The sequence below is a fragment of the Haliaeetus leucocephalus genome, unplaced genomic scaffold (genome assembly GCF_000737465.1).
Source record: "Haliaeetus leucocephalus isolate CR32 unplaced genomic scaffold, Haliaeetus_leucocephalus-4.0 Scaffold830, whole genome shotgun sequence".
In the NCBI taxonomy this organism is placed as follows: domain Eukaryota; kingdom Metazoa; phylum Chordata; class Aves; order Accipitriformes; family Accipitridae; genus Haliaeetus; species Haliaeetus leucocephalus.
The window spans coordinates 4,351,566-4,369,774 of NW_010973266.1; the positions used below are offsets into that span (position 1 = coordinate 4,351,566).

Sequence of the window (18,209 nt, forward strand, 5' to 3'; positions counted from 1 at the left end):
GGGAGCCAGACCTTGATGATACTTTGCTTTCTTCTTTGATTGTCAGCGGGACCGTGTGTGGGAATGAGATCATCACCCTTAATCCTCTCTTTCGACACGGTCATCAGTGGGATTTCTGAACACAGCTGTAGCCGGGTTTGCAGTCTGCCTACGTGGAGCTGCCCGTAGCCAGATACGTTTCAGCCCACGGACTTTGGAGGTGCGGGTTTCTCGGAGCTTTATGCAGGCACCGCAAAACCCATCTGATCAAAGGACTATCTTTATGCCGATCCCAAGACCGTGCAACAGGTCACCACTGTCTTTTGCTGTGCTGTGTTGGAAGACTGTTAATGCAAGCTAAATTTGCAGGAGGAACAAATTCCCGTCTAAACAAGCTGAATGAAAGAGAGAGGGAGAAAAAAAAGTGTGGGTGTTTTTTTTTTAAGTGAACCTATTAAGCGATTTGTCCTTTAAATAAATGCTTCAGCATTACGTTTGTTACAGAAATGCAAACAATTGGCTGTGCTAGGTACAACTGGGATTTTCAAGGCAACCCCAAAGAGATGCTAAGCCCAGGTTGCTGCAGAAGAGTAGGAGGGTGTGGGTACCTGATTCCCATAGCACCTTCCCTCTCTGTGCGGGTAACCGGGCAGGGGGGCACCTGGTCCGGAGCACCCAGGTGACCCCAGATTTGGGGGACGGAGGGGAGATGGATGATGAGCCTCACAAGAGGGACCTTGCAAAGAACTGCCAGAGGTTTATCGTGTATCTTTTGTAGCATCAGCCATCTTAGAGCTTATTATATGACTTTTGTTAGACACGGTATCTTTGGGTCGGTTTGGGAGAGATGCTCAGAGCATCAGTGGGGATAAGGTGGTTTCCTTGGATCAAGGCTGTTTTAGCAGCGGCTGAGAGCAGGACAGCCTGATGGGTGTCGGGATGGCTTTTGCTTTCCTGTAAGCTCTGATGACCCTGTTGGGATTTCTGTGCTACGACCGGCAGCTGGATGCCTGGGCGGCACTCCCCTTTCTGTTAGGACCATCCCAACTGCTATCCCATCTCCTTTCTGGGGTTTTGTCCCCTGAGGTCCGTCTTGCCCCAGCGGTGCTACAGCTTTGTGCTTTTCACCTCCGGTTTTTGTGAACCTCTTGGGCAGTTACTGATTGTGGAAGCCGGGACAAACAGCACACATCTGAGACATGGTTTAGCACAGAGATAAGGCAATGGCCATACTATTTTATATTGCTGACTTTCCCTTAGCTAGTGCAGTCTGGACATTCAAAGACATGTTTTTATCTTCTTCGAGCAGTTTTGCTCCTGCTGCGATTATCGCTTTGTCTCTCTCTCCATCTACACTGCAGCAACCGCTCTGCTGGCAGTTTGGAAAACCATATTCCAAGAGTTAATTAATTTGTACTGGAAAACGTCCCATATGCTACTTTTTTTGTTTATGGACGTAGAAAGCGAATCACAGAATTAATTAACGCTAATGCCTGTGCGTGTGTGGTTTGTTGTTTTTTGTTTTTTTTTTTCTCCTTTCTGAACCAGAAAATGACAGATGGAGAGATCTCAGCAGGAAATGTCCACTTCAGCTCGAGCAGCCGGGCACCAGCATCTGGGACTGCTTGTCGGACAAGGGCGAGGAGGGCTCGCGCTGGCCGAGGGAGACGGCCAGCACCTGCTCCGTCACCAACCTGATCAAAGACCTCAGCCTCAGCGACCCCCACGGCAACCCCTCGGCCCCCCCCAGCAAGCGCCAGTGCCGCTCGCTCTCGTTTTCGGATGAAATGTCCAGCTGCGGGACCTCGTGGAGACCCTTAGGCTCGAAGGTTTGGACCCCGGTCGAGAAACGGCGGTGTTACAGCGGCGGGAGCGTGCAACGCTACTCCAACGGCTTCGCCACCATGCAGAGGAGCTCCAGCTTCAGCCTGCCCTCGCGATCCAACCCCCTCTCCTGCGAGCATCCCGTCCTCGGCGGCCGGCTGGGATGCCAGCCGAGGAAATCGGCCACCGGCGGGCACGGAGGAGACCGGGTAGACATGCAGAGGTCCCTCTCCTGCTCCCACGACCGCTTCTCCTCCTCGGAATACTGCCCGCCCTCGGCAAGCAGCACGCCAGCCTCCACGCCGGAGCTGGGGCGACGGGCCGGCGGGCTCTCCCGAAGCCGTTCGCAACCCTGCGTCCTGAACGACAAAAAAGTCGGGGTCAAGCGACGGAGACCGGAGGAGGTTCAGGAGCAACGGCCCTCGCTGGATCTCGCCAAGATGACCCAGGTAAGAGGCGGCGGTGCCGTCCCTGTGAGGGGCTCAGCAAGCGAGGCGATGCTGTTCTCTTGCTTTGCTAAAAATCTTTTAGCACCCTCCCGAGGCGGGTCTGCGGCACGCAGAGTGAGGCGGGTGTTACGGGGAAGGGCGTCCTTCTGTCCGAGCGGAAAACCCCTTCCCCTCCAAATGGATCTCTTTAATAAATTCCCGCATTTCTGTTCTGCGCTGGTTTTTGCGCGCCAAGTCCACCGTGTCGTTGTTTCCTCCTGGCACACGTTTCAAGCAGGAATATGTTAAACCCCACATTTTTGAGTTCAGGAGAGAGGAGCCCCAGGCCTGCTGTGGTGAGGTGAAGGCAGCACCCCGAGGCATCTAGCCCTGGCTCCGTCAGGAGCCGAATTCGTACCGCTATGGGCTTTACTTGCTCTTAGCCTCTGTAATTTTCCACTCTGGAGATGTTATCGTGTTTCATTTTCAGTTGCAAACACAGAGCACAACCTCCCTCTTCAATCTGCCGCGCAAAGCCAGATAACAGATCTGAAGTGCGAATCGGGGAGGATTTTGCTCCCGGGTCCTCTCCCTGCAAGACCAAGTGACTGGATTTTAGCGAGAACCGAAGCGAGAGGCTGCAGCGAAGGGCAGCGCAAGCAGCGTTTCCATTTCGCGCTCATCAAATTTCTTTTTCTGCCGTTTTGTGATTTGACATTTCCCACCTCGATCATTTGCGGTTGTAAAGTCGATGACACCACCAGCCCTGCGTGGGGTGGAGATGGCGGTGGGTCTGTGAAGACCCCAGGGTGGGCTGTCACCTTCTGCCGGCCACAAAACTTCCCCCGTGCTTTCGGTTCGATGCAGCCGTCTGCTGTGCTTCATCCCAGAGGCAACCATGTCGGGAGCATCTGCCCTGGGTTTTTTTTTGTACAGCCACGGCCGGCAAAGCCTGCCTGGTGTGAGGCATCTCCTTGTTACAGGAATGCAAGATTTTATGGCGTTTCATGCTTGGCAGTGCAGAGGGTGTTTGAAGGAGTGCAGTGGTGTTGGAGGAAAAGACTGGCTTTTCCTCCGGACGAGGAGCTTTGAGGATAAAAAGGGTGAGGGAATCACATATTTGGGTGATTGCAGGGGAAAAACGCGAGGCATTGCTCTCATCTTTTGATAAACCACACGAGCAACGTTTAATATGCTAAGCTTATTTTATTAGCTAATAAACTGGACAGGCAGTAAAAACAACTTACGTGTGTTATTATATTTTACTAGCCGCAAGTTGGAATAGCACAATTGCCCCCTGCTAATTCTCTCTGTACAAGAGCCGCTGGTTGCTTCACCTTGACGTACGGCGCAGGATGTCCCGCAAGCCCGTGCGGGAGTTTCCCAGCAAACCAAAGCCTGCAAAAGACCCAAATCACCTCAAAACCAGTGGCGGGGAGGGCAAGGCTTCCCCTTCACCGCCTTCCCACCCCTGCCTGGAGCCCGCAGACATGGAGCCCCACGAGCTGCCGCCGCGGGGGGGGATGAAGCCGACTGTCCCCAAATCGCTGTCCCCAAATCGATAGCCGCGTCCCCCCAGCTCGCTCAGAAAGCGGCTTCACCGCTTGTTCCCAGGCATCTCCTCACTTTAAAACGAGCACGTTAAAGCTGCCTTTGCCACTGCGTGCTGACGACCACAGCTTTTCTCAAGGTTCCATTAATAACCCACCGGCGTGGGAGGTCACGGACGGGCTGTGGACCAGGCTGAAAGCCCACGGTGCAAAACAGCTGGGGAAAGAGGGAGAAGGATGCGGCCCCGAGTGCAAGCACCAGGGCTGGGAAATGGGCTGCTCCTCTTTCTGCGTGCCCAGCAGAAAGAAATCCTTTCTCAGCCACATTTCCTCCTCCGATGGCGCTTTCTGGGGCTGTATTTGAAAACGCAGAGCGTAACTGGCATTTACACTTTGCGTGGGGGTTTGCATACACACGCGGGCGTGTGTGCAAAGGTTGATGAGGAGCCGTGTGAAGGGTGATGTTGGCATATCACGGGGTTTTGTTGCATCTGGGCAATTTGGCGTGGAAACATGATAGGAGCACATGTGGCCACGTGGGTGCACAGGTAACTAAATCCCATGCAATATCTGCTCACACAGAGCTGCTTGTGCCCGTGCCAGCGAGCACTTCGGTTCAGTTGCCTACTGGGGTGTCTGCTTGCCACGACCAGTGGTTTGGTCTTGCAAGGCTGAACGTGCTCGTCGTATCCGGACAAGCTGCTCAGCACCTCAGGAGGAGGCAGAGGTGATCATCGAGACCTTTTGGGATGAGACCAAAATGTTGAATGAGTTGCAAAGCCTCAGTATGATGCACGTGGGCTCCAGCTGCATCTGCTGGAGTGCTCACGGCTGAACAAAGGGAAGAGATCAAAGGGACGGGACTATTTTTATTCGCCTGGCTATTCTGAGAGCCTGCACGATGGTTACCGTCTCCAAGCGGTGCTTGCACCGTGGTAAGAGAAGCATTTTGGAAGCTCTGGGAGGGCAGAGCAGAAGTCATCTGCTCTTCTTTGCTCGTCGCTTCGTGCTGGGCCAGGTCGCAGGGGCACCAAAGGAGAGCAAGGAGGAGCGGGGAGCAATCTTCCCAAGGTAGCAGCCGTGGCAGGCTCCGAGGCTTTGAACCCTCATTAAAAGAATTAATGAGTTTATCTTTGCAAATGCCAATGAAGCCTTTTTTTTTTTCCTTTTTTTTCCAAAGGCTCCTTGTGGTTTTCTGCTCTTTAATTGCCAGCCTTTGCAAACAAAGGGCACGGAGGTGGTGTGGCTGGTAGGGCAGACCCCCAAATGGATCCCGCTGGCAGGGATGCTGCCCCGGCGTGGTGCCGAGTGGATGGGGCATCGCATCCAGCTGATTTTGCTGCTGGTGCTCCGCTCTGCAGACTTTGGGGAATAAAAGGCTTGCACCGGGGCCTGGAAAGCCTCTTTCTGTAGCTCTTTGTCCAGCCTTGGGAGCCCATGGATGGTCCTTCCTGGCTCCCTTGTGCCCATCGGGGGTTTAGCACCGGCTGTAGCTCATCTCAAGCCCTTCCAGGTCTCTGCCGAGGTTTGCGTGAGGCTTCACAGGCATGGCATGGCTGCGTGCTTGGCTCGGTCCCTTCTCCAAGGAGCTGAACTGCAGGCTGGGATCGCATCCCGCGCCTCTTAACCCACCTCTTGGGGCTGGTCTTGGCCCTGGAGAAACACAGAGTCTAAACAAAAGCAACCCTGGCAGCCAAGTTCCCACACTGGTTCCTGCGTTGGACGGCTTCTCCATCCCATGTCCTCATGGCAGGGACCCTGCGGGGGACGGGGGTGTCCCCAAGCATGGGTGGAGGATGTGGCTAAACGATCTAACAAATCTCAGCATCTGGCTGTTGGACTTCTGTGTTGGACTCGTGTATTAGGGGCTAATACAAGGGTAAAGAAGGACCGACAGAAACCCACCTAAGACCCAGCTTCAGGAGGATGAAGGCGCAGCGAGACTTGGCAGGTTGCCCTCTTTGAGCATCCTTGGGGAGCCCAAAAGCCTTGGATCCTGCCTGGAAACTGCTCCGGACCACCTGCCCTCAGCAGCCTCGGGGTGTCATCTCTTCCCCCCCAAATCCCTAACCATTTGCAAGCCATTCTTAAATCCTGCTCGCTTAATCTGAAGTGAGCTTCCAAATTTTCAGCTGTCAGTGGAAACGTGGAAGAGAAGCAGTAAATGGAAATGGGCTGAGAAGCGACGACAGCACGAACGAATGCTTGCAGTAACAAACTAGCCAGGATGCTACAAGCGGCAGCGTGTCACCAGACCAGACGTGTTTGGTAATCGGATTTTTGGAAGAAGGGCTGCGCGGCAGGAGCTGTTCGGCAGGAGAGAGATGCAACCCTCCTGTCCGTGCACCGCCTCCGGGAAGGTGCCTGCAGGTACTTTTTGTGCTGATGTAGAAGGCTCACGCGGTGGATAGGGAAGGAGGAGAGTGTCCAGGCTTTGGTTTCCATCTTTTGGGAGGAAAAAGTCTGATGGGTGGCACAGAGCGGCGGCGATGGGTGAGGAGCTGTACATGGTGCGGTCCTCAACTCCTTCCTCAGTGCATCCCGGCCCCGTGGGGGACAGGAGACATGACGAGGAGGCAGCGGGACCTCGAGGCTTGAAGCAGAGCTCACAGCTGGGCTGGATCGGTGTTTTCCAGCAGCTCTGTCCTTCAGCTGCTCCCTTGAGACTCCAGTGAGGCTCTCAGAGGACATGGATGGATACCTTCACCCTGAGATGAGACACACACGTTTCCCTTGCAGTAGATGTGCCTGAAATTGCTGGCTTACAGCTACAGAGTTAACTAAGTTAATTATCCCAGCGGGCCCAACTGAGCGCTTCAGCAGTTAGGCTAAACCTATTCAATAAGCTTTGCAAAACTCAACTGTATCAGATGGCAAATCTGACCAAAATATTTCGCCAGCTGGGATTTTTGGGGCAGCTGTGAACTGCTGGCTTTGCCTGCACGGTGCTGAAGCCTGGCAGCGGCACCGACCTTCCTCGCCCTCTGAGGATGCTGTGGGGCAAAGCCAGCTTCTCCATCGCATCAGACCAAGGGGGAAGGTTTGTCGGCTGGGAAGCAAAGGGCTGGGTCAGGGAGATCCCAGGGGGTCAGCGGGAGCTTCCCTTTCCCTCTGGTGGATGCTGAGCCCAGGCATACATTTGTAATTTGGGTAGCCGTGGCTTTGGCAAGGGCAGGTGACCCAAAGATGACAAAAATCTAATCACTTGTACGTCCGAAAGCAGCTCTCTCCATGTTCCTGGAAAACCTTCAGCTTGAGGAATAGTTGTGTTTTCTCTGGCTACCGTCCTCCCCATCCAAAAATCCTCCAAAGTGAGAAAGCAACGCCTGAGCACCCTGCGTTACTCAGCTACCCTCGAGCATGAGTTTAGAGAAAAAATAGTTGTCGGGGTGGTTCATCCTCTGCAAGAACCGATACCATAGAGAAAGGGTCCCGAAGCCCCATGCTGCGAGGCTTTCCCACGGGGAAGGGGTTGCCTGGGTGCAGCATCTCCCCCAGTGCCGATGAGCACCCTGTCTCCCATCCATCCCCTCCTCGCCCACTGGTCCAGGCTGGGTGGCCGGGGCCGGTGCCCAATGCCCGGCGGTTGCCAGCACAACCAACGCCACCATCCCCAAGGAACTCTGCCACTGGGATCCAGCCCAAGGCACGTCCCGTAGAGCATCCCCAGGTTCCAGGGAGAAAACGCAGCCAGGATCGGGTACCCGTGGCAGCGGGTGCATCCCCAAGGCAGGGGTACGCTGCTGGGTTTGGGGCAGCAGGGCTGTAGCAGAGTGGGAAGAAAGCAGAGCCGGGAACCGTGCAAAGGCCAGGGATTTCGTAGCTATTCAGTTATGAAAAGCAGCACTGGCAGGCTGCTCTCTGCGTGGGAGGACTGGCACAGAAGGACGAGCAGGATTAGGCAAGTTACGGTGAGCATTCTTGCCTTTGGTGGGGCGGGTTTGCGGGGCGTGGGGCACTGTCAGAGCCCTCCCCGGGATGGGAATGCCGTGAAAACCAACTAATTCACTGTGGGCAGTAGGAGACGGGGGATAAGCATGCTCAAGAAAACCCTGCAGGTTTGGGTATTCCTCCAGGCTGCTTTTAATGCCTCTCTAGGAACGAGACTGGAAAGTTCGGTGATTTCAGATGAAGAGCTGAAATAATGGCAAGGTGTCCGCATGTGTCCTCTAGTCTGGCTTTATTTGGGTTAGAAATGGCTTGTGTGCAATGGTCTTCATGATTCAAAGCAAAAGAAAGCCAAAGTGTCGAGACTGGGCTTTCCAGTAGACCTCAAAGCATTCACTTTACAGATGGGGTAACTGAGGCACGGGATGTGCCTTGAGTCCCTGGACACTAACAGAAGAGCTGGGGACCCAGCCCGGGGTGCTGGGTGCTGGATCAGCATCTGGTTCTGGCAGCGGATCGGTTAATTTTTTGCTTGTGCTGGTAGCCACATGCGTTTATAGGCCTGAAACCCAGTACCATAATCAAAATAAAAATAATTTGACCTGAAAGAAATGTTTTCTTCATACCAGGAGGGATATTTAGGCCAGGCAGGAGGGGAGGGAGCCGCTCCTGGAAGCAATTACATGGCCACATAACTGGGCTAATTAAGAAAGAGACCTAAATGTTAAAGTTCTGCTGGGAGGGAAAATACTAGGGAAAACATTGCCTTTAATTCCTCAAAATGCTGGGTTTGTCTCTTCTCTCTGCAGTTCCCATAGCTCAGAGAGGGGAGGTGAGCCCATATCGCTCCCCTTCTTATTTACTCATACGGCACCAAACCAGAGAGGCTTCAACTTCGGGCAGAAACCAAACCATGAACACGGTTGTCGTTGAAATAGCAGCAATTTTTAAAAGCTGCAGCACACCACGAAAATCCTTCTGCTCTTTTTAAATGCACGCCAACACTCCGCTTTGTGCCTCTTCGCCTTCTAACCTGGCGGGTCGTACTCAAAGGAGCGGGTGACGATGATGTGGTATTTAATTATCCCCAGTGTCCGGAGGCAGGTGAGGTGTGAAAAAGCTGGTTTCTATTCTTTGCCCCAAGCAAGGAGGGTTTCGGTACCGGGGAAGCAGCCTGGCATCCCTGCCCACCCTTGTGCCCCTTAAAATGAGGACATCAACCATCCTCTCATTTCGGTGCAGGGCTTGGGCTTGCTTTCCAACTTCAGCTTTTATTCCCCCTTTCCACGTGAAGCACAAGCCCAAGGAGGACAACATCCAACCTCCGAAATCCCAGCAGTTGTTCTGGGGATTAATTAATTAATCTCGTGGTAATGTGGTCTCCTTCCTAGGCGCAGTGCTCTCGGTCTCGCAGCTCCGGGGACTGTGTCCATACCAGCAGGACGTGATCAGAAATGGTCGGATCAGATTTTTCCATGAATTGGGAGGTTTCTCAAAGAGCTGGTTTTCTTTTTCTGATGTGGGTGCGCCTAAAAAATATGGGAGATGAGCAATGTTGCAAGGGTGTTGGGAGGTGGCTTGGACCCTGGCTGTCCTCCCAGCTGGGCTGATTTTGGCACGAATGGGTGGTTTCACCCTTTGCAAGGCACTAGGAGAAGCTGGCTGGGTGTCTTAGGTGAGAAAAAGGGATTTTCTAAAAAAAAAAAAAAACCAGTCTGGCAGATGTGTTGTGTGGTGGAGAGATGTTGCCTGGTTTTCCTCTCCCGTGGTCTGGTGCAATTCTTCTCCAAAGGGCACATGGCTGTGTGGTGACCTGGGGACTTGCCATCTCCCACCTCCGCCGCTTTCCGACGTCTCTGTGTCAACATTTCCTGCAGGATTTGGGGTGTTGTGTGCCGAAACACCTCACGGCAGTAGGAACGCTGGGTTCGGTGGCTTGTCTGAGTCATCTATGGGAAGGCGAGCCATGGGCCAACCCTGATGTTGGCGTGCGTGTGCTGGCTGAGCAGATTGCTTTCCTTCACACAGGCTCTGGGGAGCTGCAAGGGAGACATAACATGTCTGTCACACCGACGGCGGCTGCCCCGAACGAGAATTTGAAATCATCCTTGGGAATGGCAAAACGAGCCCTCGCTATCTCTTGCCCGTTCTGTTTCCTGCCTTGTAAAATTTTGATATGGTTGTTACTGAGAGATTTTAATTTGTGTGAACACATTTCCAAACACAGCTATCCTTTTTATAGATTTTTTTTTTAAAGTGAGTCATTTATATATATAAAAATTTTTATATATATATATATATATATATCTCTCTCTCTCTCTATCTGTTCAACCCCAGCCATGTTCCCTGCAGCATGCAACCTGAAAATGGAGGATCATCTTCTAGTGTTTGGAAATACAACTTGCCGCATAGAGAAAGGCACAAACTTCTTTGCGGCGTGTAAGCCGTAGCACTGCTGGCAATAATTGTCAGATGTGATGGGAGATACTGGTTCCTGCCAGTTGTAAGTGCCCTGCTAGCATCTGTGCGCTGGTAATAAATGAAGACTCGGGGGTGGCACCTGTGCCCCATTTCTGATGGCTCCACAAGGTTTTGGCTTCTCTGTGAGCCTTGAAAGCATTTGCAGTTTGAGGAGCTGCATCTAGCATAACAAATATTGTACCGCTGATGTCTTCTCCTCCTGAGTTTTCTGTAACATCCATCTGCTTTGCTGTGAGAGTTGTACCTGTGAACACTGAGGAGTCCCAGACAGCTGGCAAACTACTTCTCCTCCTCCGTGAAGCTCCTTATTAGAATCATAGAATCGTTTAGGTTGGAAAAGACCATCGAGTGCAAGATCATCGAGTGCAACTGTTAACCTAACACTGCCAAGTCCACCACTAAACCATGTCCCTAAGCACCACATCTACACATCTTTTCTCATATAGTATGGCATATAGTGTGTGGGACAGAGAGTAGTTGTTACAGAACAAATAAGGCAATTAAAATACCCTTGCCCTTGCATCTCCCCGGGGTTATGGAGAGCTTCCCGTGGTTATGAATTCACCATAAATAGCTATCTATCTGTCCTGTGGGTGGGCTGTGAGGGATGGTTGAGAGGGTTTTGGCAGCAGTGGACAGCAGCTTGGAAGGTGGTGAGGATGAAGCAGTGGGCGCGCTTGATAAGGAAGAGTTACAGAGAAGACTTTGTGCCTGAAAGACGCCTGTTACGGGAAGAGTGCTGAGATGTTGGAGCCGGCTACAACGGGACTATTCATGTTGCTCGCTGGCTGCCGTAAGACAGACAGTGCCTTTCATGGGGTGACTTCACTGTCCTCCGAGGAGCACGTGCCTTTGCAGGATGGAGTCATCTGCACCAGGAATCGCGAGAGCATCCTCCTGAAACGTGGAGGCGAGCTTCTTGCGTTTTTCAGGATTACAATCAGCTTCAGCCTGGGCTGGAGATCCAGAGGAGTGGGGTGTGTAATGCTCCTGATGGTTGGGAGCTAGGCTGTCCCCTGCCTGGTTGTCCCCTCCAAAGTAAGGGATGATGGCAGTTTACATGAGGATCCATGCACAAAGGAGCCCGTACGCTCCCAAAGCTGAAGCAAACAGCCCACCAGCTTGGAAATGTTTCAGGCTGGTCTTGACTCTGAGTAGGGAGAAGTTTTAAACTGCAGGATGGGAGAAGCGACTTCTCCTCTCCAATCACCCAGCTCTTTCCTTGAGGGGTAAAATTCTCCAAATTTCCACGAGAAGATTTTCTGTTTAAATTTTGGCAGCTTTCAGGCTTGCTGGTGGGGGCAGGAGGGGCGGCACTGATCTCGGTCACCGTCAGCACCCACTCGAGCCGGTGGCAAATATTGCCAAAAGGTAGTGACAGGCGAAAAACTGGAGGTTTTAAATTCCAGACATATCCCAGGAAATAGTTTGCTATTGATGTAACTTCTGAGACAGATTCCAGCTTCCAAGCCCCAGTGTTTTTTAAATAAACACGAATGAGAGCCTGCAAAGGTCAATTTGTGGCTTGGTGGGAAAAAGCCTTCGGTTCAGGATCAAAAGAAAATGGCTCGGTTCGGAGGGTATAGAGGACCTCAAAGGCCAGCTGGTTTTAACTTTGGTCAGAGTGTTACATATGCTGCCATTGTTATTCATTGCCCTGGTATTTTTTTTTATTTAAAAACACAAGTAGTTGAAAAAATTCAAGTCAGTTTTGGAAATTAGGTTCATAATGATGTTTACTTCTGGCTTGAACTGTTAATGGGTTTTTTTTCCTCCCTGTTCCTTTGACAAACAATTCTCCGTATTCGTTGGAAGTATAGCAGACCTCATCTTGGCTGGTGTCCCCAAGGCAGGGTAGAGCAAGTGGCACTCGTTGAGGTTGCCCACTGGTGCAAGCCCATCTTGCTTACGTCCTCCTGCCTGCGATGCCAGGGAGGATGCTCGTACGCTGTGAGGAACTTCATCCCTGAAGTATTTCCATTGCTTTCAGAGATGTTTTGTATCAGTTTTTCCCTTTGCTGTGCTAAATATAAAAGCTTTTGTTGGGTATCGTAGACTGACCTGGTCTAAGAGTTTGATCAGGTTCAAGTGCATGTACTTTTAATGTATAGAGGGCAATATGTTAAGAGGAATGGATAATTCTGAAGTTATGGCATTGGACTGGATCTCATATGCATCAGCTCCGTTCCTGCCTCCCCTGCAAATGTCCTTCAAGCAGAGTTTCCCTGCCTTAGTTTCCCAAATGAAAAATGAAGGCAATGCATTTTTTTCACCTACCCCTCTCCATAGGCTCCTGAGGCCGCGCTGGCTCGGGTGGGATGTAATTTGGGTGCTCACCACACCAATATAACCTTGCTCTTAGGTACCGGCTCATATCGCTGCCAGAAGTAGCACGCCAAAAAAGATCCATCTCCCTATAAAAGGCTGATTTGTTGGTGCAGCTCTGGAGTGACCATTTCAGGCAAGGTACTTTGGTATAGTCAGAGGACGCTTGTAGGAGGTGATTTATTGTAGCAGGCTCTATTTTAGTTACCCGACAGAGCTTTTAATAGCAATAACGTATAATGCAGTGACATCCATTGTTTTGATTTTACAGTCGAAACGGTCCCATCTGCCCCAGTTATAAATTTGTGACTCACCAAACACAATGGGCTGAAAATAAATTCAGCCGTGGAAGCAGAAACCGGCCGTGCCCAGGGACATGGGCTTTTCTGCCATGTAATCACTTTTCCAGCACAGGCCGGGACTTGTGTACATGGATGGGCTCCTCTGGCGGCATCTCTTGCCCGGGCAAGGGGGGTCTGAAAGCCAAAGGGTTCCGTGGTACCCAGGGACTGTGCCCTGCCATCCCCTGCTCCCAGCTCCATCCCCTGCTCCCGGCTCCATCCCCCCGTGGGATCCGAGGATGTGGGCTCGGGTGTTGCACCCTTGTTCACGCTCACAGGGGAGGACAGGGCTGGAAACACAAACAAAGCTTGGCAATGTCTGTCCCAACCACACACAAAATCTGATTGTGTCCCCAATCATGCATCTGATCCACCGCGTGCTGTTTAACCCTCTGGTCCCCTGGGCTCGTACGCTGGTTTAATTTCTGTAAGGTCTTGCTTTAGAATTTAGGGCATGAAGTGAGACCACAATAGCATAATAGAAATATTTCTGTACTGAAAATGATGCAGATAATATGAAGATGGAATAGGGCTGAGATTGTCAAAAAATGTGTTTTAAAAAAAAATAAAATATTCCATATTAGTGATGTTTCATCCTAACTTGGGACAAGTTGAAATACCGACATCTCTGAATTTCCCCAAAGATGAGCCCCTCCAAACCCTGAAGTTCTGCCAGCTCTGGGGATGAGCCAGGTTCAGGCTCACCATTGCTCATGCCAGAATGACTCCACTTAAATCCATGGCATTGCAATAGCATTTTCAGGAGAACAGCCCTGCCCCGATGCCACCGTCTCCTCTAGGCTGTCAGCAGCGCCGAGCGTGTTGGTGTGACACGTGCCCTGCGATGCTCCAGGGATGCTCCATCACAAATTTTCGGGATGCAGAGGAGAAGCCGGGGAGGGTGCTGGTGCAGGAGGGCTGGGCAACCTGGAAATAAATAAATAAATACACAGTAATCGCCCATGAGGTTGCCTAATGACCTGTCTGAGCGGACGGATTTCTCCAGCTCATAGCGAAGGGTTCAGTGTCTGTCAGGGAAAATATTTGTTCTTGGCAGGAAATGAGGATTTCCTCCAATTATCGTCGGGAATGGGAACGGGCCAGGAGGCTGCACTGGGATCGAGTCCCCGTGTGCGGGATGCTGCGCACGGGTGGGACGGTTGAGTCCCAGGAGCATCGCTGCTCTGATCCCGTGCAGAGCTGTGCTTCTCGTGATTTCTGGGATTCATCTCTCCAGCATCTCCCTGGGGCTCTGGAGCACCAGAGGGATTCCCGTCGGTGGGTCGTGTAACAGCTTTTTCTTTTGCATTTGTGGAAACTCACTAACATCCTCACTGTCGTTGGGGCAGATACAGAACTCCAAAGACAAGAGCAAAACTGTGAGTAAAACCAAATTAACTCTACAGGCTCCAAAGGCAGTGTTAATACTAATGACTTAAAGTCTCCTTCTTGCTTTTTTTTGGTTTGTTTGTTTAGTACTGTGGTGTGAAGCAACTTGGTAGGATAATAGATATTTCTGAGCCTGCTCATGAAAGCTGTTTTTCACACCAAACAGAATAAAAGCAAAATTATCTGCTAAAGCTGTAGGCTTTCAATACACCATCTAAGCACTGGTGCCTCTTATTGCAAAATTAGGATTGGGGCTGTGTAAATATTATTCCTCATTAGCGGATGAGAAGGGAAGAGCCGGGAAGGCAGAGCCTGAAAAGAAGGGCAGCATCGTGGTACCCGCCGGGAGCAGCGCGGGGAGCCATCCCCTCCGTACAGGGGATGCTGCTGCCGGCACGCTCTGCTGCACGTCAGCCTGACAAAGGGTGCCTGAAAATTACTCAATGCCCCCATAGATAAAATTAAAAAAAAAAAAAAATAGCGGATGAGTTTGAGCTCCCTGACGTGGCAACACTGCATATAACCCAGCTCCGGCTCTGCACCAGGCACACGAGCTCTGTTTGCATCTCATATACCCCATAACTGCCTCCTGTGTTTTCCTTCCTCAGGTATTTCAGTCATTTCTTTCCCGACACTTCATTCATCGCTCAGAGGCTCTTTCTGCGGGAGGACAGGGTCGGTGTAAGACCCGTGGCCTCTCCCCCCCCGATGGCAATGTTGATCTTGGAAGCTGGTGCTGCTGAGCCGCGTGCTGCTCGGGGCGAGACAGCCGCGTCTCCCGTTTTTTGGGGAGACCAAACAGCAGCGAGCGAGGTGAGACCCGTCTGGGGTATCCACCGAGCCGGGAACGCGCGTGGCCGGCGCTGCAGCCCGTGCCGGTTGGCCAAGCTCCTGAGATGCTCCTCGTGGTTATAAGAGGTGAGGTTGGTTTTTCTAGCCTCGGGACTGAGCAGCTCCCTCCCCATCACTCTTCCTCCCCTTCCCACTCACCGGGAGGTCAGCTTCGGGGAACGCCAGCCTGGGGATGGAGTCGGAGAAGATTGTGGGTGCCTTAAAAGCAGTGGAGAGTATTGAACCTGAGTGATGTGTGTGTGTGCCTGGCCCGAATAACAGCAGCTGCTATAAAGAAGTTCTGCAGAGCTTTAAAACCAAAGGAAACCCATTTTCCAGTCTCGAGCATCTTGACAGCACGGATGAGCGCTTTGCATGACACCAATGCCAGGTAGGACTTTGCCGTAGATGCAAACGACCAAAGCGGCAGATCACGACCCGGGTTGAAGGTGTTTTATAGGAAATATTTGCCTCGGAAAGTGATTTAAACCCGAGGCGGGCAGAGAAACCACCAGCGGAGGTGACTTTTTGCTGACCGGTGCTGGATGGGGAGGGCTGGCAGAGGTACATCGTCCCCGCACGGAGCAGCGCTGCTCGCCGCCCGCTTCCCCCTTTCCTTCTGGCACCGGGTTATTTTCAGCTTTATGAAGCAACTGTAGCCCAGTGTGCTAACGGGAGGTGATGACAGCTTGGTAGGTAGGGCCGGCGGTGCTGACAGCTTGTAGCGTTACACCTTCCCCAGGAAAATTGCGGCAATCACCTGGCAGGGTGGGAAAAAAAAAAAAGAAAAAAAAAAGTGTTTGCGCAAAAGCTGTGATCACCGTGGGGATCACGGTCCTGCTAATATTTATTCTAGCAGATCCACCGTGTTTGCAGGGACGTGTTTCGGGGAAAAGCTCGCAGCTGGGTATTTTACGAGGGGAAGAGTTACACGAAGAAATGTTGCTGCGGGATTTCTCCAGCTTGCTTGCTGGTGGGGCTGCTAGCCTCCAGCCCTTGTCCCCCACGGGGACACATGCTCAAGGGGAGTAAAAACCTGCGGAAAAGGGTGGATGTGGGGGGTGAGTCAGCTCTTGCAGCCTTCCCGGCTTTTAGCCTTGGTCCCCGCATGGTGCGGGAAGGAGATGTAGCCCGAGCTTGGTCACCACCACGCAAGAAGGGCTTTGCTCTGAAGGTCAGCTGGCAGCCCTGCAGCTCATTCCGAGTGGCCAAGGGTTTCTTATTTGTATATTTAGATGATTTTTTTAGGTGCTCACTTTAGCAACGTCTCATTTTCTTCCTCTCCCTGGGGGATTGCCCAGCATGCTGGATTGCTGCAGCTTCAGGGAGAGTTGGGGGAAGACAAACCAGCACCTCAAATGGTCAGAAATAGGTTATTGTGGTTGTGAGTAAATGTATTTTGGGTGGAAGGTACATTACAGATGCTGGCTGGGTGAAGTCAGGATGGCCAGAAGCATCTCCCAGAAGCCACCAGATCTGGGAGGGTGTCTGGATTCCCGTGGTTTCCTTGAGACCAACAGCGTCTGAGATGCGTGACACCGCTTTCGGTCTGGGGCTGAAGGACAAGGGTGTGCAGAAGCTCGGGGGGGGCCCAGGGCTGCCTGGCCATGGGGAACAAGCGCCGCATTGTGCCACCAAAACTGCTCTTTGGCCGATATCAATAGAAGACTTGACTAGCCAGTTTTGCCAGCTCAGCACTTCAGCACGCGCTAAATTCACCCAATAAATAAAAAATGAGTAAAAAAAACTCCTGACGGGCTGAGAACAGACGCTACATTGACGGTGGTGGCTGATCCACCGCTGCTCCGCGGCCAGCGCAGGCGATGCTGGCTCGGTTATCACCATCTTGGGGCAACCCATTCCCAAAAAGTTCGTCCCCGCAGAGCCGACTCTGGCTGCGCGGCAGCCGTCCCCCCCGCCGGGAAGGTGAGGCGTGGGATTTTGCAGCAGCCGGTGAAAGCTTCTTCCGAGCCGAGCGCTGGGAAACCTGCGTCAGAGGGAGTAATTCTGCCCAGCACCCGCACGTGGCCTTCCTCCGCAAGTGACTGGAAGCAACAGGACTATCGGAAGGGTTTTTCCATTCTCTTGCGGGGAAGGTAAAAATATTGCCTGGAATGACTCAAGGCTGTACATGGAAAATGTTGGGTTGCAGCATAGGTGGATTTGAGCAGGGAAAATGAGGCTATTGGCTTGATTATCTTGCCAAAGTCCAATAAAATGCAAAATTTCCCTGAAAGTCAAGTACCTTCATGGCTCTTTCTCAGAGATGTGTTCAAGCTCAGAAACACTTTTTGTTTGGATGGGAAGAGCGTGCTGTGGACCAGTTTAGTCGCTCTCCAGGTTGCATCCTCCTTCATTCTTCATTACAGGCATCACCCGTCTCCTTCTTTGAAGCGCTGTAGAGCATCTTCCATCCTCGCAGGATGCTCTAGCCCACCCGCAGCAGCCTGGCATGCCCGCGCCTGGGAAGCACCGGAGCCAGAAGATGAGCTCAATTAGCAGAAGGAGAAAAATTAACGTTCTCAGAAGTGCCAGAGTTTTGTTTGTAGAAGGGATTTGCACTTCTGAGAGGGCTGTTGACTTTCAGGAGACTTAGGCTTTCAAGTGCCTAAATCACTGTTGGAAATACGCTTGCAAATTTTTTTAAGTACTTAGAAAATATTTCTTCTATGTCCTCAGGCCTTCTTCAAGCACAGTGGTAATTACAAGTTGTCCATTAACCACAACGTGCAGATCTCTGCTTGAAGCTGTTACGCATTCAGCACCTAGAAGGCAGACCACATGGAGAGGCACGGCTTGTATTTAAAAAAATACGAGAAGGATGACGTGGGCGCTGGGTGCAGTTGCATTTTTAAAGGACAAATGCCTGTTTTTTCATGTGGGCTTGGGTCTTGTGGGTTTTTGGAAGGTTTCAGAGACCGAAGGCCATGTTGAAATGTAGCCCCCCCAGGTTGGGCAACTCCTCCTTGGGCAGCAGGAATTTCTCCTTTGAGATACAGCAGCCACTGCGTCATCTCCTGCAACAACTCGTTTGACCATGGTGCGTCATTTAGCGCAGCGCCCAAAGCCTCTCAGCAACGTGTGGTCAGTGGGTACGAATTCAGCACAAGTACCTTTGATTTCTTAAGAAATGATTGGCGTGTGAAGTAGGTAGAGCTTTGACCTGCATCCCT

General features: G+C 51.8%; 1 protein-coding gene across 3 annotated transcripts in view; it reads left to right on the plus strand.

Moving 5' to 3' along the window:
* The window catches only part of FAM53B (family with sequence similarity 53, member B), a 51,817-nt gene that overhangs the window by 28,345 nt on the left and 5,263 nt on the right, over nt 1–18,209 (plus strand). Inside the window, exons 4-5 of one of the 3 annotated variants that reach the window (XR_775293.1) lie at nt 1,528–2,252; nt 14,814–15,427. Coding sequence is in view for 2 of the 3 variants with exons in the window: in XM_010581984.1 (XP_010580286.1) it covers nt 1,528–2,252; nt 14,814–14,948 (860 nt within the window). In the remaining variant the exon portion in view is untranslated. Of the gene's footprint in view, nt 1–1,527; nt 2,253–14,813; nt 15,602–18,209 lie in introns of those variants that run through there. The other 2 variants (XM_010581984.1, XM_010581983.1) reach the window with 2 other exon arrangements.